This window comes from Bactrocera tryoni, unplaced genomic scaffold (assembly GCF_016617805.1).
Source record: "Bactrocera tryoni isolate S06 unplaced genomic scaffold, CSIRO_BtryS06_freeze2 scaffold_11, whole genome shotgun sequence".
Classification (NCBI taxonomy): domain Eukaryota; kingdom Metazoa; phylum Arthropoda; class Insecta; order Diptera; family Tephritidae; genus Bactrocera; species Bactrocera tryoni.
Genome location: NW_024395824.1, coordinates 13653178 through 13675471, shown reverse-complemented (window position 1 = coordinate 13675471; position 22294 = coordinate 13653178). Strand labels below are relative to the sequence as shown.

General features: G+C 37.5%; 1 protein-coding gene across 1 annotated transcript in view; it reads right to left on the bottom strand.

Moving 5' to 3' along the window:
• Positions 1–1820: 1820 nt before the first annotated feature.
• Positions 1821–22294, bottom strand: part of LOC120779467 (zinc finger protein 2-like) — a 192195-nt gene continuing 171721 nt past the window's right edge. The window contains exons 7-8 of the mRNA XM_040111730.1: positions 7604–9538; positions 1821–2135 (exon numbers count right to left, since the gene is read on the bottom strand). Coding sequence (XP_039967664.1) covers positions 2116–2135; positions 7604–9538 — 1955 coding nt within the window. The 3' untranslated portion in view covers positions 1821–2115. The remainder of the gene's footprint in view (positions 2136–7603; positions 9539–22294) is intronic.

Sequence of the window (22294 nt, the reverse complement as noted above, 5' to 3'; positions counted from 1 at the left end):
TTCTTTTACTGATCTTAAATTTATTTAAAAACTTATTTATTAAACTTGTTTAAACAGCTTGAATTATTTCAAAAAATTTATATGAAATGTAATGTTCTTGGTACATTATTTATAGACAAAAAAATATATTTTTGTGTGTTATTTAATCGATTTCAATTATTCATTCAATTTATGCCTTGCGATTTAATAAATAAATTTTTGTCCTTTTAATTTAAAATCGGTTAAAATCGAAAGAATCGATTCTTGCGCTCGATTAATCGATTCATAGAATTTTATACGTATAGGTTCACTGGTAAAAGAGGAGGTGAAAGTGTCAAAAAACTTAGCTATTGAGTGTGATAGTCGGCTAGCTATTGAAGATCAACAGTCATCAAACAAAGATAAAAATTTCTGGAATTTTTTGGATCAAGCTGTACAATTGAGTAATCAGTACAACGACAATGATGAAGCGGGTGGAGTTCCAATTGAATTAAGGCAATTTATTAATCGGCCGATAGTACATAGATAGAAGTAGTACACCAGATCCATTACTTGTTTGGAAAAGTATCGAAAATGAGTATCCTCACGTATCGAGGGTTGCAAAAAAAATACTTATCGATTGTTGCGACTTCAACACCTTGTGAACGTTTATTTTCGCATACTGGGCTAACTGCGAATCAAATTCGCAGCCGGTTAACGCCTGATCACTTAAATATGCTTCTGTGTTAAAGATCTGTCGGGGAAAATGTATGGTTTTCTTAAACTGGCAATTAGCTTATTGTTCTTTTACTGATCTTAAATTTATTTAAAAACTTATTTTATTAAACTTGTTTAAACAGCTTGAATTATTTCAAAAAATTTATATGAAATGTAATGTTCTTGGTACATTATTTATAGACAAAAAAATATATTTTTGTGTGTTATTTAATCGATTTCAATTATTCATTCAATTTATGCCTTGCGATTTAATAAATAAATTTTTGTCCTTTTAATTTAAAATCGGTTAAAATCGAAAGAATCGATTCTTGCGCTCGATTAATCGATTCATAGAATCGAAAAATATAAAAAAATAATCGGAATCGAGGATCGATTCTGTAAACAATCTTTCCATCCCTAGTAGACAATTGAATAAATATTTTTTTTCCAAAAAACTTATCCCGTTCTTTTAGTCGTCTAATACTTGTATAAGGAATCTCATGTTGTACACCTAATACCATGTTCAGACCGACACTTAATCTCACGATTTCGGCTGTTGAGTAGTTTATCCTACTAATCTTATAAATTTAACCAGATTTCGCCATACAAAAATGACACTTCAAAACCACTTCATCGATGTTATTTGAAACTGATCCACTCTAAATCTCTCGGTGCCACTCTGATTTTGCGCCATCTTCTTGTCAGAATTGGAAATCTATTACATTATCACAGCTGATTTAGACACTACAAGGAGAAAAAAATGTAAACAAACAAATGAATTAACGCAATGAATTTGAATTCACCTCAAAATCGATTTCCAAAATAAAAAAATGCATCCATTATTTCCATTATAGGGAAAATATGTTTTCTTTTAATAAATATTAAGCGATGTGAATTCTTGAATGGCGAAAACATCTGTTTTATCATCTGTCCAACGGCAGTGAAAACGGCTAGATTAGTGAAGAATGTAATCTAATCAAGTAAAATTTTTGGTGGGAACATAGTATAAATCATTAAATCGATACAAGCCGACCACAAAATTTTAAAAATTTATTTATTTTTCGAAAAAATTTCATAAATTTTCGGTTTGTTTTTAAACAATTTCCAAGCTTTTTTTTTGTATTGCGATTTCTCGCAAGTCCCTTAGTAAAACCATTCCCTACATTTAGCAGTAGTATTATTTTTGAGGAAGGATCAATTTGAACATATACTTTATCGTTTTCGTTGAAATATTGCACTGCTCTGTGCATATACCTTGACGAAGAAAATGACAATGTCATTTTTTTGTTGTAATATTAAAAATATCTGACGAGTTCGGCCTAAAAAACAAGTTGTTCAGGAGCAGCAATGAGTATAACCCTAAGTTGCATGCATTAAGTCTGTGTTGTAATTTTAATACTCTTGCAATTGGTTGCTAGAGAGTTTTATAGTTTTGTTCACCTAGCGGTTGTACGTATCACCTAAAAATAAAGGAGAAAGATATAGTGTTATATGTATCTTTATATATAAAAAGTACGTGTCACGTTGTTTGTTTGCGAGGGACTCATAAACTACTGAACTGATTTCACTAAAATTTAGCACACTGCGTCCAGTTCGAACCAACTTAGAAGATATGAAACAATTCATAAATAACGAATATGGTAAAAACTGCATTGAATGGAGGCCCTGTTAAGCGGATATCACCATTAACCATGCACATTGTTGATGTTTATTAAGTAAATTCAACCTATTAAGCGAACAAGTCTATTAACCGGTCAGAAAGGCTGGTAACCAGACATTGAAAAATCGGCTCTAAATTCGTTATTTTTTCCAATGAGATCCCTTGGATTCTTATACCGACAAAAACGTTTTCGCCTTTATTCGATAATAAAATTTTCACTGTATTGAATAGTTTATTATATGAATAATAGTATAAAATGTATACCACACCAACGCGTGGACGGATCTCCTAGTCTATGTATATAAATGATCAGGATGACGAGAAAAGATGAAATCCGGTTGACTGTCCATGCTGTAACTTGAGTAAAAATTGACATATCTCGATTAAACTTAGAATGTGGGTTTCTTAGTACAAAAATCGAGTTCGTAGATGGGCGTAATCGGACCACTGCCATGCCCACAAATCGCCATTAACCGAAAACATATAAAGTCCATAACTAAGCGGTAAATTAAGATATACAATTGTAATTTAGTACAGAGGATTCCAGAAGCAAAGGGCACATGTGAGCAAAATTGTGTGGGTGTGGCCCTGTCCTCCAACAAGTTTAATGTACATATCTCCTAAAACACTTAAGTTACAACAACCAGTACGCTGCTGAGTACGAATCTTGTAAGAATTTTTACCGACAGTGTAAAAATGGATGAAATCGGAGAATAACCCCGCTCTCTCCCCATATAACTGTACTGTTCAAAACTACTAAAAGCGCGATAAATCAATAACTAGATACGCAAGAGACATTAAATTTTACCACCGAGATGGTAGGGCTATACGAGAGCTGGTGTGAAAATTAGATTATGGGCGTGGCACCGCCCATTTTTTTGTTGAAATTCCATATCTCGGGACTCGACCAAACCGATTTCCACTAAATTTGGTACGTATAATTTTTCTAACATCCCTATGTTATAGTGTGAAAATAGGCAAAATAGAACTACAGCCAAGCCTCCTTCACATACTTGTATAGCACAATTTTAAATTCCACTTGATTCGTTCAGTTTGCAGTACACAAATCAAGAAGCAATTATTATGACGGGATAAAACTTTGCACGAATTATGTCCTTAGTATATGCCATTAAAGGGATAATCCTTGTCTTATAATACTATGTCTGTATGTCAAAAATAGGTTTAATCGGTCCACTACTTCCCTTATACCTAATACAAAAATGTTCAAACTTCGGGGTGACTTTGTACTGCATATATCGGCCAATATGTGAGTTATCCCAAATGGAAATATGAGAGGATATTTTATTCATAACAATGTATCTTTGTGCCTAAAATAGATACATTTGAGCGAAAACTTGGCCTAACCCCTATATAACAAATACCAGGCTTAAAGTATTTCCCTGGCCCTTTTTCCCTTTGATTCATACAAGTTGCAAGAGTATAAAATATTCGGTTGCATTCGAACTTAGCCCTTCCTTACTTGTTTTTATTTATATATTTCTTTTTTTGAAGTAATAAAATTTGATGATTTGATTTTGATGATGATTACACCACTTTCTTTTATATGTATATATAGATATGCCATATACTATTTGCCGAATTGCAGTAAAAGTACCCCATTTTTCGACCAAAAATGTCCTCTTTCCCTATTGAGAACGCACGGCTTGCCACGACTGAATTGGTCGAATAGACAAAATTTTCAGAAATTTGGGTTGAAAGAGTATTTCTCAGACGGAATCATTGCTGGGTAGAGTAAGTCAAGAAAAAGGAAATGTTCATGAAATAATTCGCAATTTTTCCTAAAACCTTCGTTTTTTTGGAAAAGTATTAGCTTTAACAACTAGTTTGAGAGCGATTTATTTGAATGTATATACCTCCCCTATATTTTGATCCTTGTGATAATCTAAAGACACGATTAATGTGTGGTGTTTTGCCAAGCAACGCTGCGTGAGCATGGTACAAAAACCAATTTTTGTTCTTCTGTTGTGTTTGTCCTTGCAGGTAACATTACGAGATTTTGTTTCCACGTCATAATCATGAGCCCATGATTCGTCACCAGTTATGATATCTGGAGCAGATCTGGGTCTAGCAGAAAAATCAAAGACGAACCAAAAAGGCTCCAAGCTGTCAAAAATTTACTAAACAAAACAATCGAAAATGAAATACGAATTTGGTTAATATAGTACTTGTACAAGGTGCTTTCCAAAAAAAACAGGATTAAAAAAAAAAACAGAACAAATGTTTTTTTTGGCAGAATCAATTTATTTTATTCAAAATAGTCTCCTTCTGCTTCAATACAGCTTTTGCAGGGACCAAAATCATGTCGAACGAGTGTTTTAGCCCGTTGACCGGTATGGCCACCAGTATGCCGGTGCAAGCCTTTTGAATGGCCTCTACGTCTGCATACCGCTTTCTTATCATGGGCAAATGCATTTTTCCGAAAAGGAAGAAGTCGCATGGTGCCATATCAAGTAAATACGGGGAGTGGTTAATGGTTAAAATGTGATTTTTGGTCAAATAATCGGTCACAAGCGTCGATCGATGAGACGGCGCATTATAGTGCAACAAACGCCAACTTTCATCTTCGCGATATTCGGGCCGTACACGTTTTGGAAGGGTGGAACAAATTCTTTGTGGACAATACCCTTGGAATCATAAAAACAAATCAGCATTGTCTTCACTTTTGACTTCTCCATGCGCCAATTTTTGGGTTTCGGTCCGTCCGGTGCCTTCCATTCAGCACTCTGGCGTTTCGTTTCGGGATCATATTGAAAACACCACGTTTCGTCACCAGTCACAATATTGTAAATAAAGTTTTTGTCCTTTTTTTTAATGATGTCGTCGTCGAATGTTGGATTCTGAGCAATTTTTGGTCGTCCGTCAGTTTGTACCTTTCATAAGCCCAAATGTTTAGTCAAAGTGCGATAAATCGATGTTTTGGAGATATTCAATTCCATTTCCATGAATTTCAATGATGATTTCGGCTGATTTTTGATTAATTCACGGAGAGTTTTGATGGAATTTTCGATAATCACGGATTTTGATTGGCCCACATGTTGATCGTCATTTATGTCTTCACGACCACTTTGAAAACGTTGAAACTACTCGTGCACTCTGCTACGGGATAGGCTATCATCGCCATAAACTTTTCTCATCAATTGAAACGTTTCGGTGAAAGTTTCACAAATTTTAAAACAAAATTTAATGTTGGCTATTTGTTCGAAGCTCATTTTCGCACTGATAACACTAACATTCTGACACTTAAAACGCAATAACTTCAATTCCAATACATGAAATGTCATGAAATTCTCTCTGAACAATCGATAAGGATAGCAAATTCTAACGCACCAGTCGACATATAGATGGAGCCACCAGGGGGCGCTAGATTCAAAAGTCCTGTTCACTTTGGAACACACCTTGTACAGTTAGTGAGATATATATGTTTATAATGCATTTCAGTGACGGAGACCCTGATCTAAAATATTATGACCAAAAGATGCCACACGCTATTGCGATCCAACTTATTTTTTGTCTTATTTAGCCCCTTATATTTTTAGGAGTGACAATGTTCGGATTTGACACCCATTATAACACCAGCCATTTCAAAGTGCTAAATAATATGTTTACCAAATTTCATCAAGATATCTCGAAAGAAATTCAACTCGTCTCATCATCATTATCAAGTTTGTACACATCAATGTATATATAGGTGTTATACACTACCGTTAAGTAAACAAAACTAGGACACTCTGTGCAACATATTGCAAGAGTATGAAAATGATTATTTATCCTGAACAGAGTGTGTTAAGTTTGCCACGAAATTTGTAACATCCAGAAGAAAACGTCAAAGACCCTATAAAATACATGTGTTTATACATTGGAAGAAAAAATCACCCGGAAATTGTAATTAAACACTCCGGGTAAACGATATTTCAAAAAAAATGTTTTTTTGCAAAGGGGCCATCCATAAATTCAAAATGTGACAACTTGTGACAAGGACGGGGGGAGGGGTTAAAAAGTCCTTAAATTCGTGTGACGTAATTTATGGATGGCCCCAAAGTTGGTAGGGCTGTCCTTAATTACTATGTCAGCAGTTGCAAATTTTGTATTTCTAACCAAATTTCGTGTCGGGAATCGATGCGAAAGTTGGAAAAGGCTTACGGTAATTCAGTTTTATCTAAAAACTCAAGCCCACGAGTGGTATAAATCGGTCAAAGAAGGTAGAGAGATCGTTGAAAACATGCCTTGTTCTGGACGACCTGCGACCTCTTCAACTGACGAAAATATTAAAATATTACTCGCGAGTCCGTTCGAATGATTTTGGTGGATAAGGCTGAATTTTTTTCAAATAGAGTACGATTGTGACCTAATTTAAAGCCAAAAACGAAACGTATATCATCTATCAAACACCGTATTCATCCCATTTGACTCCATGTGATTTTTTCTTCTTCCCCAATGTGGAACCCGTTTTCAGTCGATCGAAGAGATAAAACAGAATTCGCTGAAGGCCTTCCCTAAAACCTCGTATGAAAAGTGTTTCGAGGACTGGAAAAATCGTTGGCATAAGTGTATTACATCTGGTGGGGATTATTTGGAAGGCGTCAAAATAAATATTAATGAATAATTAATATTTTGCGTTATATTTACAATTTCCGAGTACTTTTTTGTTATGCTTAAAGTATAATTGATTACTGTATCGAGGCGAGCTGGTAATGCTAAATACGTCCGTCTGGCTGTCTGCACATGTCCTTTTGCACCAAGAAACTGATATTGTCATGAATGTGTATAGGACAATGTCCAGTAAGAACTCCCACGATTGCGGCAGGATGGATAAAACCTAGTAGTTCAGAACATATCCTGCGTTTTACTCTAGGCCAGAAGGAATTCGCAGTCCGGTGCTTGAAAGTAAAATGACAACGGAGATCCAATTTTTTCTCACTCCGATGTGAGCTGGGTAAGGGTGACCTCTCTTGGTAGCACTTTGGCTTTGCAGTTATCTATGATTCCTGTGTGACCACGTACCTAAACGAGTCCGACAATAAAGCACCCTGATTCTTTACCTAGTGCGAAAAGACACTCCTTGACTAACATTGAGCGCACAGTTTGCAAAATTAACGCTAGCATTGGAGTACTAAGTAACACTACATTAATCCGGTAGTTATCTACCTACCTACCTCCGTTCATATCACAATGGTACTCGTCGTGGTCATATAGGAATATAACGAAATGAGGCACATAATTTTATTTAACGTTCAATAAAGTGCTTACCTTCTTGTCTTGCAGCAACTGTTAGTGCCAAAGACTGTAGTGTAGGGCGTTCTACCACCTTGAAAATATCATCGAGACTAGGAGGATCAAGTTGCTCGCTGCGTCGTTGTAGATTAACAAACTGTTCTATTTGCATATGACGCATACTTTTTACGTGTTGGATCATATTAAGCAACGTGAACGTGCTAAAACCACACAATTGGCATGTTAAAGATTTTTGCATCGACTGGGGCGTGTCTTCCACTACAATGCTGCTGCTACGGTTGGTGGGACTTCCATCATTTTCATGAACAGGCATAACACTGTGCGACTCACGAATATTTGGAACAATTTCAACTGCATCTTTAAGTGAATGAGTTTTTGAGTGTGGTGGCATTTGTTCGGTTTTGTTTCGCTCAAAATTTTGCTGTTCCATGATATGTAGTAAATGTTGGAAAATTATACGCATTGTATCATGACGCATATGTTGTGTGTGTAATGACAGCTTTTGGATGGAATTTGTGTAGAAATCACAACAGTTACATTTAAGTTGTACTGTGTTGGAAGCTAGGTGTAAGTGTTTTAGCTTGTATTCGTTTTGTGTACCGCCTTCATGTACATGATTTATATAGTTCAATTTTTGTAGATGTTTGTCTGTTTTGCTGTGCAGCTGAAAGTTTGCTTTTAAATTAGTCTTATAGTTGCACAATCGGCAAATGTAATTGTTGTTTAGAATCACCATCACTTCATTGCTATTAGTTACATTAGCTTTCTCAGTGCAACTGCTTTTGACCGTATTGGTTGGTGTTGATTGCTGCTTCTTGCAGCTACGTGAGCGATCAATTAACAAATGTTGGTTTAGTTCGTCTAAAATGTTTGTGCCGTACACCCCGCATACTAAACAACTATAGACGCTTTTTGGACATGGATCGGCATATATGGGTAGCTCCAACGATTCGTCGTTGCTGCAGCTACCACTAACGTTGGAAGAAAAATGTACATCGCTAGTGCTGAACGGATCCGCCGAAGGTAATAATGATGAACTATTGTTAGGTGAATAAGACTGCTGCAAGTGTTGACGTAATTGTTGGAGTTGCTGTTGCTGCTGGTGAACTGTTGACTGCTGTTCTATTTGCATGGAACGCGGTGAGGAACATGGTGAAGTTTTTATCTGCATTTTGGCAACAGATTCATGTTGCTGCTGTTGTTGACTAACAGAGTTGTGCTGCAGCAATTGTATCATGATCGCTTGATTATAAGCTAAATCAGCTAAAGCGATTTCTGGCAAAAAACTATTGGCCAATGCTGGTAATTGTGATTGTGGCACCTGTGTTGCTGCAGCCAATTGTTGTTGCTGATGTGCGGCCATTACTTGCTGATGCTGCTGTAAAAAGCTGTAGGCTTGTATGTGCTTGATATTATTTTGCAGTGCGGCCAAATTATGCGTATGCTTTTCGCTGGTCATATGTATACGAAGATTACGTGCCACAGATGTTTCATAACTGCAAATGTCACAACGAAAGGACGGCTTATTTTTATTGAGCATGCTGCAATTAGTTCCAATGCCATCAACACTGGCGCGACCACCAGCGTTTATAGAAGGACCTCCACTACTGATCATTGACGAACTGGCGACAAGCGTAGAATGCGGTTGTTGCGGCTGAGACTGCGGCAGTGCCTGCTGTTGCTGTTGTTGTTGAGCAGCAGCTGCAGCATTGTTGGACATCAACATTTTGGATGCAACATCCGCTTTTCCACAATTAGCAGCAGCGACGGCGGCTGCTAACATACTTTGTGAACTATTCAACTCCTGCATATTATTCAAATGCTTATCTGACTGCATATGAATAGAAAGATTGCCTTTTGTCGTTGTAGAGTAATTACAAATTTCACACCGATACGGTTTGTATCCACAAGAATATGACTCGCCGCGTGCTAGACGAGGATGCTGTTGACCTGTGGAAAAGAAAAAAGTCAGAAATGAGAAGCAAGTTTTTATTTCGTTTCGGAAAGAAGTATGATCTTTTGTCATGTTACTCATATATTCGGTAACAGCCATTTTATACATTTATACTTGTATTTGCATGCAAATAAATTTGCCGCTTAAACCATTTTGCAATTTTAAAAATCAAGGCGTTTGTTCTCTCTGACTTTTTCTCATTTTGCTGATGAGATTGCAAAAAATGATAATCGTCTGGCTACCGAATCAGCCTAAAAGCTTCGCAGTTCAAAGTGAGGTTTTAAAATTAGGTATCAAGTCGCTTCTAAAGTTCGCAAAATGTGTTGACAGCTTTTATGACGAATACTTAAGCTCAAATTAAATTGAACCTCCATGGGCATTTTTTATGGTCAGTGGGGCTACGTAGGGCGTGACATTCGGCCATTATAACCTAACCTATGTTAAATCTATTAGTGAAAACATAACTATAATCTGCTGATTTCAATATTTTACTAAGAGAGAAACAAGTAAGAAAAGTTAAAGTTTGGGTGCAACCGAACCTTTGTATATTCTCAATTTTTGTTATAAAATGCGAGGGTATATTTTCCGGTGTTGGCAAAATTTTATCTTAAAACAAATTTTAAATAAATTAAATATTCGTCGAAAACGTGAATTGATTATTGGAGTAGTATCCGATATCATATTAATAAAATACTTCTAGGTATATAACACAGCGCTATAAAATATAATGAAGTCCCAATATCTGGGGTATGATGTTATTTTTCTTGCAGGTCTTGTCATGCAGAACGAGAATCAAATTTTGTAATTGCCAAAAGCCTCCGAAGTAAGGCTTAAAAAAATATTTTTTGTACTTTCGAGAACTATTAGCGTAATTATTATCAACTATTTTTAATTTAAGAACCGTTTAAAAACTTTTGAACAAATATGACGGCTTAATATTGTTGGTCAGAACAATGTGAAACTGACGATGTTGACCTAAACAAGAAACAATTAAAAAAGCATATTTGATATATGTATATATGTTTTCCTTTATTATAATTAATAAATTAGTTTCGTTCCAAATGTTTGCAAAAATTTCGAATATGAAAAAAGTTGAATAACTTAGTCAATTTTTTACCGATTATTGAAAATAAACATTCGTAAAACTCTGTATTAAACTCACTTTTTGAATCAAATTCGTATAAAATAGTGTGTGAAAATATCCCCAAAAAGAGGATCAAAAGGGTAACAAAATTTACCTTTGTTGCGCAAAACCAAATAAATCTCTTAAAATTTACTAAGATATTTTTATATCATTAGATAGATCCGAGTTCTTTCTTTCTTAAGCCGTTCCTAAATAATTAACGATCGGTTGAAAATTACGAAAAATCGGTGGTTTGAAATTGGAGCCCCACTCTACTCGACAAGACCTACAAGAAAATAGCTTCACTTCCTAGGTATTTTGGAATGTCAGAATATGCAAATACTCCGTTTCAATCTAACATATGCAAGTTCTATATTTATCATATTATGCTGTATATATACCGATATCCATTACTTATACTAAACAGAATCAAATGACTAAGATTCGACGTATTTGGGTGTATGAGGGAAAAGCCAACCGGAGGTGTGGTTATCATTATGGTAGGGATATGATGTTTAGGTCAAGTCTAGATCGATTCACTCAAACCACATTTTGTTAAAGCAAATACGTTTCATTTCATAAAAAATTATGTACTGTATATTTGAAAATGCTGAGATCGTCCTTTTTTCCTTTTATTTTCAGTGGGATATACATATTATCCAATAAGAGTAAACGTCATAAAGATGAACGTTAGAAGGAAGCAGCCGAAATGCTTCTGGATTGTAATTACATATTTATTTATTTAATTTGTGAAAGGGTACAAACTATTCTAAATGATGGACAATGGTGTATCGCAGCCCAAACATATAAGTTTCCTATGTTTTTAATACTCAAGCGTGTACATTGTTCACATGTTGCTATAGGGTATAATAGTTTTGTTCACCTCACGGTTTTATCTATCACTTAGAAATTTTTTCCCAGGCAATCTTGGAGCCCAGACTACATTCTCCTAAAGCTGGATTTCAATAGACACTTCCAGGTGAGGACACCATCTGGACGAGAATGGAGGAGAGGTTCAATAGGAGAGGGGGATACCATCTCAGTCTTTACCGACGGGTCCAAAATGGACTGCGGAGTAGGCACGGGGGTATTCTCCGCTGATCTAGGCATAAATATCTCTCTCTATACGTCTACCGAACTCGGCTAGCATCTTCCCAGCAGAAATACTGGGCATAGAAAAAGCCTGCAAATGACAAATTCCAGTATAGTCCACAGCTGCAAGAAAGCACTAAGCTGGATGAAAGACAAGCTCCAACTAGACTTGATCTGAATTCCCGGTCACAGGAACATTTTCGATAACGACAAAGCAGACGAGTTGGCAAAGGCAGGGGCTTTCCTTAACGAATCTGAGGCGGAGCTAATACCAAGCCCGCTTCGATCGATCGAAAGAGAGATCAATAGACAATTGCAACAAATTGCAAACAACAGTTGGAAAAACATTATGAAATGCATCATAACTAAACAATTATGACCAACTTATGACAGGAAAAGAACCAACGACTTATTAAATAGCTCAAGGAAAAGTATCTACAGAGTAACAGCTACCACAACAGGGCACTGGCCATTTGGGGAACATGCGTCCAAACTGGGTATGCCCTACAACGACATCTACCGAGGCTGCGGAATAGCAGGGAACAAGGAAATAATTTTCCACTTTCTCTGTGAATGCCCAGCCCTAGCACAGATCCGACACAAAACACTTGGAATCCATCAAGCACCAAACCTTGAATGGATTTCTACTATATGCATATCAGACATAAGTAGCTTCATTGAAACCTCAAAATGGTTTAAGAGAGAAGGTGAATCAAAATAGCAGATACAGAAGGTTCTACGAATAGTGTATCAAAATGGCACATCAAGTGCTAATTGAGCCCGATAGTCAACAGAGCTGCACTCCTACCCACCTACCGACCTGGAGCCCAGTGGAGAGATTAAAGTGTGATAGAAATAAATTCAATAATTTTGCAACTTGTTTCTACACTGAAGTGCATTTCACGGACATTGCCTGGAAGTGGAAGTACAGTGAGGTGATCGAGTGGATAGGCTGTTGCACCTGTTAAAAGTTTCTCAGGAGATGTAAGGCAACCTATTACCACTTTTTCTTATTGGACTTTGACCAGGAAAAGGGAATCTGGAAAAGCTTTATTGTTATCCAATAAAACAACCAAATTGTGTTTTCGTTGTTTATACGTATGGTTAAGCTGTATTATATTGGCCTAAAAGTAAACGATTCATCTGATAGTTACCACATAGTTAATTTTACTAACTATTGGCGCATTATGAAAAATGCCTGAACGTCTCCACCTGGAGGTGGCCAACTATTCGAAAACCCAGAAACTACGCAAATAAATTTACTCATTATGAAGTAATTATAAACCAACAATTAAGGCAGTTGGAAGCAAAAGAACAATTATGCGCCGAATTAGATATAACTTTGTTCAGAACCGAAAAGCTTTTAAGTTATGCTTTCAATACAAAAAATTTTAATCCTACAAATAAGGAAATAAATGCTGAAATTTATGCAACAGATAAGGAAGAGCTTGCCCGCGAAACAGATTGGAACTTGAAAGGCCCAGTGGAAAAAAGAAAGCTGAACTTCTCAGCTTGTGGTTCCAGCTACTCCAAAAACCATACAAAAAAAGCCGCAACAAATCAAAAAGAAAAGAAAATCTCACGACCTCCGCCAATAATAATATCGAGTGACTGTAATTACCAAAAAATGTATAATATTACGAATAATGAGGCAAAAATAAATAAAATATATATAAAAACAATACATCCGACTCTGATGATTATAGAAAGTAGACCAAAAACGATTTATAACAAGTAAGGAAGGGCTAAGTTCGGGTGTCACCGAACATTTTATACTCTCGCATGATAAAGTGATAATCGAGATTTCATTATTCGACATTTACATATTTTTTATTTTGCTGTAAAATTAATTAGATTAGATCAATTTGTGTACTTTGAGTATTGAATTGTATTTTCATTTCCTAATGTATATATTATACAGAGAAGGCATCAGATAGAATTCAAAATAGCGTTATATTGGGAGAAGGAGTGGTTCTGAACCGATTTCACTCCATATTTCGTACATGTCATCAGAGTGTTAGAAAATATTATATACCGAAATCGGTGGAGTAGTTCCTGAGATATGGTTTTTGGTCCATAAGTGGGCGACGCCACGCCCATTTCCGATTTTTAAAACAAGTCTGGGTGCAGCTTCCTTCTGCAGTTCGTTCCGTAAAATTTAGGGTTTCTGACGTTTTTTGTTAGTCGGTCAACGCACTTTTAGTGATTTTCAACATAACCTTTGTATGGGAGGTGGGCGTGGTTATTATCCGATCTCTTCCATTTTTGAACTGTATATGGAAATGCCTGAAAGAAACGACTCTATAGAGTTTGGTTGACACAGCTATAATAGTTTCCGAGATATGTACAAAAAACATAGTAGGGGGCGGGGCCACGCCCACTTTTCCAAAAAAATTACGTCAAAATATGCCCCTACCTAATGCCATCCTTTGTGCCAAATTTCACTTTAATATTTTTATTTATGGCTTAGTTATGACACTTTATAGGTTTTCAGTTTCCGCCATTTTGTGGGCGTGGCAGTGAGCCGATTTTGCCCATCTTCGAACTTAACCTTCTTATGGACCCTAGAAATACGTGCACCATCATGATATCTCAATTTTTACTCAAGTTACAGCTTGCACGGACGGACGAACAGACGGACGGACAGACAGACATCCGGATTTCAACTCTACTCGTCACCCTGATCACTTTGGTATATATAACCCTATATCTGACTCTTTTAGTTTTAGGACTTACAAACAACCGTTATGTGAACAAAACTATAATACTCTCCTTAGCAACTTTGTTGCGAGAGTATAAAAAGCAAATGTTTGTTCATTACTTCGTATCGGCATAGTATATCTCTCCAGCAAATACTTTCATAACTTTTGGAAAAACTGCTTGCTATGCGTCTTAACAACATAATTGAAGAAAGGAAGCTGATACTGGTGCATCAGTTTGGCTTTCGAAAAAATCACTGCGCCATTGACCAAGTGCATAGTATCGGGTGATTTTTTTGAGGTTAGGATTTTCATGCATTAGTATTTGACAGATCACGTGGGATTTCAGACATGGTGTCAAAGAGAAAGATGCTCAGTATGCTTTGACATTTCATCATGAATAGACTTACTAACGAGCAACGCTTCTTGCAAATCATTGAATTTTATTACCAAAATCAGTGTTCGGTTCGAAATGTGTTTCGCGCTTTACGTCCGATTTATGGTCTACATAATCGACCAAGTGAGCAAACAATTAATGCGATTGTGACCAAGTTTCGCACTCAGTTTACTTTTATTGGACATTAAACCAACCACACGAATGCGTACAGTGCGTACAGAAGAGAATATTGCGTCTGTTTCTGAGAGTGTGGCTGAAGACCGTGAAATGTCGATTCGTCGCCGTTCGCAGCAATTGGGTTTGTGTTATTCGACCACATGGAAGATTTTACGCAAAGATCTTGGTGTAAAACCGTATAAAATACAGCTCGTGCAAGAACTGAAGCCGAACGATCTGCCACAACGTCGAATTTTCAGTGAATGGGCCTAGAAAAGTTGGCAGAAAATCCGCTTTTTATCGACAAATTTTGTTCAGCGATGAGGCTCATTTCTGGTTGAATGGCTACGTAAATAAGCAAAATTGCCGCATTTGGGGTGAAGAGCAACCAGAAGCCGTTCAAGAACTGCCCATGCATCCCGAAAAATGCACTGTTTGGTGTGGTTTGTACGCTGGTGGAATCATTGGACCGCTGTTGGACGCAACGTTACGGGGAATGGCGATCGCTATCGTTCGATGCTAACAAACTTTTTGTTGCCAAAAATGGAAGAACTGAACTTGGTTGACATGTGGTTTCAACAAGATGGCGCTACATGCCACACAGCTCGCGATTCTATGGCCATTTTGAGGGAAAACTTCGGAGAACAATTCCTCTCAAGAAATGGACCCGTAAGTTGGCCACCAAGATCATGCGATTTAACGCCTTTAGACTATTTTTTGTGGGGCTACGTCAAGTCTAAAGTCTACAGAAATAAGCCAGCAACTATTCCAGCTTTGGAAGACAACATTTCCGAAGAAATTCGGGCTATTCCGGCCGAAATGCTCGAAAAAGTTGCCCAAAATTGGACTTTCCGAATGGACCACCCTAAGACGCAGCCGCGGTCAACATTTAAATGAAATTATCTTCAAAAAGTAAATGTCATGAACCAATCTAACGTTTCAAATAAAGAACCGATGAGATTTTGCAAATTTTATGCGTTTTTTTTTTAAAAAAAGTTATCAAGCTCTTAAAAAATCACCCGATACAATAAGCAAAACTAATTTTTCGTTAGTTTATTTTATTTTAACTATTTACAATGGCAATGAAATAAAAGAAAAAAAACCTGAAAGATATATATCTATAAATGATCAGGATGACGGAACGAGTTAAAATCCGGATGTCTGTCTGTCTATCTGTCCGTCCGTGCAAGTTGTAACTTGAGTAAAAATTAAAATATATTGATGAAAAAAAATTGGCGTGGGCCTAAAAACTTTGTTGTATATACTTTCCAAATCAATAAAGCTATATCATCAATATTTACGCAAAATTAAATTTTGTCAACCCTCCTGTGCGATAGTGTGAAAAGAGCGAAATTGGATGATAATCTTTTGTTAAAAATTACTAAGATTTATCGTACATCTGTAAATGAATGAGCCAGAGACATAAAATGTGTTGTGACATCGCCTACATTTAGGTGAAAATCCATGTCTCGGAATCTATTCAAGCGATATCAACCATATTCGGTATAACCACGCCTACTTTCTATATCGCTCAATTTTAAATTCCATATGATTCTTTTACATTCCAGAACACAAATCAAGCACTAATTTATATATCGAGAAAAAACAGTTGAACATTTTTGAGGTAAAATTGTGAAAATCAGGCCGTAAGTATTCAATATCCAACCTATCGAATATATGAACCCCAGAGTTCATGGAGGATGGAGTCATGTGTAGAAGTTCACGCATGTGAGGAAAGTTCTCTGATTGCCATGCACTTGGGAGTGGCCAGAAACGAATCTTTTAAATATGGCTGAAGAAGCTCATGACTTCCGGTCTTTGACCAAGTATCCTTTGGGTAGCCAAAGAACATCCGTTTAAAGGCGAGCGGAAGATAGAAGCGAAATATCCCCTCCACAGGGTTGTACGCTGAGTTTGGGAAAAATGAAAAACAGCCTCGGATGAGAGAACCCAGAATGTCCGGTCTCTTAATTGGGAAGATGCCGCTGCCCAGGTGCTTGATGTCCACGTTAAAGTGAAGGCTGACATCCCCGACGTCCAATAAGTATAATATAAAATATATTTTGAGCTGCACCGAAATGTGTACTTTTTGCTTATACTCTTAAAACTAAATTATTACTTTTATTTATACTAACTATTATGTTTACTAATTACTAGTTGATAGTTTCTTTAGATACAGATTATATTATTTGTTTACATATATATTGTTTGCTTAGATACATTTGCTTTGCTTTAAGATAAGGTTGTTGTGGTATTCAAAATCAATATTTTTCTGATACTTGTTTGTTTAGGATTGTTTGTTGTAGTGATAGTGCATTTCAATTGTTCCAACTCAAGGTTGTGTTGATGCATTCTGCTACTGAAACAAGAAGTTGATGTTGTTACTATTATAAGGAATACGTTCCTCAACTAGCGCAAATTCGGTGTGGGATTCATGGAGGAGAGAGACTTCGTCATCGAGTACTGTCACTTACCCAGTGGATGAAAGTCTAGCCACAACCCGTATCAAAGTGAAGCTCTTCAACATATCGCTGATTTGCGCCCACGCCCCGACGGAAGAGAAGGACGATGTGGCCAAAGATGCCTTCTATGAACGCTTGGAGCGCACCTATGAGAGTTGCCCCCACTATGGGCCCGAAATATGGTTATCTGCAGTACTAAATTCCAGCATAGAAAAATTCATCAACCTACCTAGCTGTCCCCGGGTCGAAAACCCGCCAACCAGATTCATCATGTTATGTTAGACTAAACACATGTCTCCATTATTTTAAATGTGCGTACGCTCAGAGGTCCTAACATGGACTCGGACCAATATCTTGTTGCAGCCACGATACGCACTCATCCCCGTGCAGCAGAAAGTGCACGTGAACAAACACAAGGTGGGTTTGACGTCGAGAAGCTGCAATCACAACAGATAGCCGAACGATTTTCTACTCGACTTGCATTCCTGCTCTCTGAGAGCACTCATCAACAACTCGTTATAAGGGAACCGTTGGACGGCATTTCAAGCACTTTACGTACATCTGCAAACGAAACTATTGTTTTTCGGAAAAGGCAAATGAACAGTTGGTAAGACGAGGAGTGCCGTATAGCAGCGGAAAGAAAATAGGCTGTCTACCTCGCAACGTTACGAGCGACTACAACACGTGCGGGATGGGATCCATACCGAGAGCTGAAGAGGGAAGCGCAACGCCTTCGCAGACGAAAAAAGAGTGAGGCCGTAATGAGCGAGAATGAAGAGCTCGACAAGCTGGCCGACAGGGGTAATGCTCGAAGATTCTACGAAAAAATACCGCGGCTAACTGAAGGTTTCAAGACCGGAGCAAACTCTTGTAGAACCCCCAGTAGTGATTTAGTAACCGATGCCCAGAGCTTACTAAAACTATTTAGGAAACATTCTCCAACCTGCTAAATGGCATTGCAAGTATAACGCCAGGAGAAGGCGAAACCGTTCCCCAATTGGTGACGATGAAGCAGACGTTGCATTGCTCGACCATGAGGAAGTTCGAATAGCAATTACCTGTCTAAAGAACAACAAAGCAGCGGGGGCTGAAGGATTGCAGGCCGAGCATTCAAACACGGCGGCGAAGAACTGATAAGGAGCATGCATCAGCTTCTCAGTGTGGCCTTAGACCTGCCAAATAAACAACTGACCAGATATGCTCCATGAGCCAAATCTTGGAAAAGACCCGTGAAAAGAGAATCGACACACACCACCTCTTCGTCGATTCCAAAGCTGCCTTTGACAGCACGAAAAGGAGCTGCATTTATGCCGCGATATCTGAATTTGATATCCCCGCAAAACTAATAAGGCTATGTAAAATGACTTTGAGCAACACCAAAAGCTCCTTCAGGATCGGGAAGGGCCTCTCCGCTTGTGCAGATAGATAGTTGTGGCAATTTTCTAAATGCAGACGTCGATACAAAATATATGCATTTGTCGCAGCCATATCTACAAAGCCATTCGATGCCAAACAAGGTTTGAGACAAGGCGATTCTCTTTCATGTGAGAAAATAATTCGAGCTGCAGAACTTAACCGAAAAGGTACAATCTTCTATAAGAGTGTACAGCTGCTGGCGTATGCTAATGACTGATATAATTGGCCTAAACAATCGCGCTGTTAGTTCTGCTTTCTCCATAATGGATAAGGCAGCGGAGCAAATGGGTCTGGTGGTAAACAAAGGCAAGACGAAATATCTTATGTCATCAAACAAACAGTCGTCGCACTCGCGACTTGGCACTCACGTCACTGTTGACAGTCATAACTTCGAAGTTGTAGATAATTTTGTCTATTAAGGAACCAGCATCAACCCCAACAACTATGTCAGCCTCAAAATTCAACGCAGGATATCTCTTGCCAACAGGTGCTATTTCAGACTAAGTAGGCAATTAGGAAGTAAAGTCCTCTCTCGACGAACAAAAATAAAACTCTATAAGTCACTCATCATTCCCATCCTGCTATATGGTGCAGAGGCGTTGACGATGACAACATCTGATGAGTCAACGTTGCGAGTTTTCGAGAGAAAAGTTCTGCGAAAAATTTGCTGTCCTTTGCGCGTTGGACACGGCGAATATCGCATTCGATGAAACGATGAGCTGTATGAGATATATGATGACATTGACATTGATCAGCGAATTAAAAGACAGCGGCTACGCTGGTTAGGTCATGTTGTTCACGCCAGTAAAAGAAGGAAGAAGAGTTGCTTTAGGGTATTATATTGCTTGAAAGATGAAACACTTTGGCGTGAAAGAATTCCTCATAGGTCTCCATCACAATACTATTTTCAGAGATTGAAATAACGCCTTTATCGCTTTGATCCATGTACATTGCATAGGAAAATTCATTCATCAGCGAATTACTATCAGTTCGTTTTCCAACAAATCAGTGTCAATTTAATCATTCATTTTGCCTCGTACAAAGCATATTTTGGACTTTCCCTTTGCTGAAAATTCTGCCCATACCATGTGTGATCCGCTCCTAAAAGATGCGCGAACGAATGTTTACACGTAGTATAGGCGCCTCAGGAAGGTGAGCGTACTGCTAAAATTAATCTGCGAGATACCGCGGAAAGCGTATAGGTCCGTATCCAGCTCTCAAGTAATTGCTCAAAAAAAAAAAATACATTATTTCTTCAAGTAATTTTGACAGCTGGTTACGCATTGTGAATGATCGACATTAGAAGAACAAGAGAGAATAAACAAAGAAAATAAGCTTTATGCGTAATATGTATGTATATACATATGTGGGTAGTAACATAAATATTTTCCTTAAGATTTAAGGAATGTTGTTGATGATTGTTAAGTTTTATACAACATTTCAAAATAAAATATACCTCATAATAATGATTTTAACTAATTTAGGATGAATTTAACGACTACTTTGAATTTCCTTCGAGAAACAATTGTTGATTTCATGTTTCTTTGCAAAACCAGGTTTGCCATATTCGCATTTTATTGAGAAAATGTTTTAAAAATTAGTACTAGATTTCTTTAGAGCTGCATACTAGCAAAAGAAAATTTACCGCAGGAAATTTTCTTGACCATTTCATAAGCGTTTTTTTATATGAAGTGTTTACATTTCTTGAGAGCTGGATACTAAGCTTATGTGTGGACAATAGCTGATTGGTGCCATATTCACCGCTGCTTTGGAAAATTTTTGACAGTCATATAAATATGCAATTTTGCAGCTCGTTCTAGGTTATCAAATATATATGTAAATATGTAAATAAATATGGCCACACTAGGCAATTTTCACCGTGAGACAGGAGAGCAACGCCACGGTCGTCCCAAACGATGAGGTACAGATGTTTCGGTAGGGCCGATATGTAAGTAGTAATGAAGCGACGTGGAAAGCACTCGGCTTACTAATACATGTTCTTGCTATGCACCTTCCAAACGGAGAGTTCATGTACTTACGGATTAAAGCCTCCGAGACCGATTTGCAACACTGACTATTACTACCTTCATCGCATTTTTCTGCCTGAGCCAGGAAGACGAGCTTGCTCCGACTTTGTTCTATGTAGAAGTGCCAAAATATTATAAATGAAAAACGTCACCAATATAAAATAAATATTGACTGAGCACTCTTCAAACTCCAACAATTGTAGGACAAGTATAAAAACGCTTGTCAGAACCCATTGCTCGATACCAAGAGATAACAGTAGCCAACGATGACATAATTTTTAACGAAGCGCTGAAACTTATTGAGGATAAAGTTGGAAAATTGATGAACGATTTCAGTATGCCTAACCCACAACGAACAGAAAATCTGTCCGCTGTCCTCATATTACCGGAACAAAGGCAAAACTTTCTAGCTAAACTTGCTGCTGACACAATTCGCTGGCTGTTTCGTCTTCCGAAACATTCGCATTCCTACTTAGTGGTGGAAAAACCGCACACGCACTACTCAAGCTCCCCCTGAATATTGCAAGTGAAGAAACGCCCATTTGCATCATCAACAAAAGGAGTAGACAGGGTGCTCTACTGTAATAATGCACTTTGATCGTGTGGGACGAATGCACAATGTCGCAAACGCGAGCGATTGGAGCACTGGATCGCAGCTTGCAAGACATTTCCGGCAGACGTTGCCGATTATCGAGCGAGGTACTCCCTCGACCAGCCAGGGGAACCCTTCCACAAGTTGAAACTCAAAATTGGTGTGCCTGTCATACTGATGCGTAAACTGGACGCGCCCAGACTGTAAGAGCTAAGTTAAATAAAAGTCAAAGACAAACTCTAAAAGTAGCCGGCATTCGCTTGCTTCTTCCACGAAAAATTGTGCGTGGGGTGCTCGCTTGTGTCGAGAGCAAGAAACCTTTTTATTTAAGCTGAAAACAAAAGTACCACATTGATGTTTACCGGGATGTACTGCAGTATAATGATTTCTAGCTCTCTACGACCTGAGCCAAAAACAATTACATAAGCGTAATCAACTCTCCCGTTCTATCAGTCACTAAATTTAAAATTGATCTTAAATTATTTTGATTCTGAAAATGTGAATAGACATTATTTTTACTGTTTTTGCAGAATTTATTTTACTAAACGAAACACTTAACTCATTGAAATGAAGAAATAACAGGCTTTTATACATTTAATACATTTTCTCATGCAAACCAATTAAACAATATTTACTGAGTTAATAACAATAAAAAAGTAAACAAATCAATTAACGTGCAACGAAAAAGTAAAAAAACCTAAATTTACACACCGTCGATTTTGACACCGTCTAGAAACTCCTTGCCTATTCTTTTTTCGATTGTGTTTTGCTCATGTTTTAAACAGAAA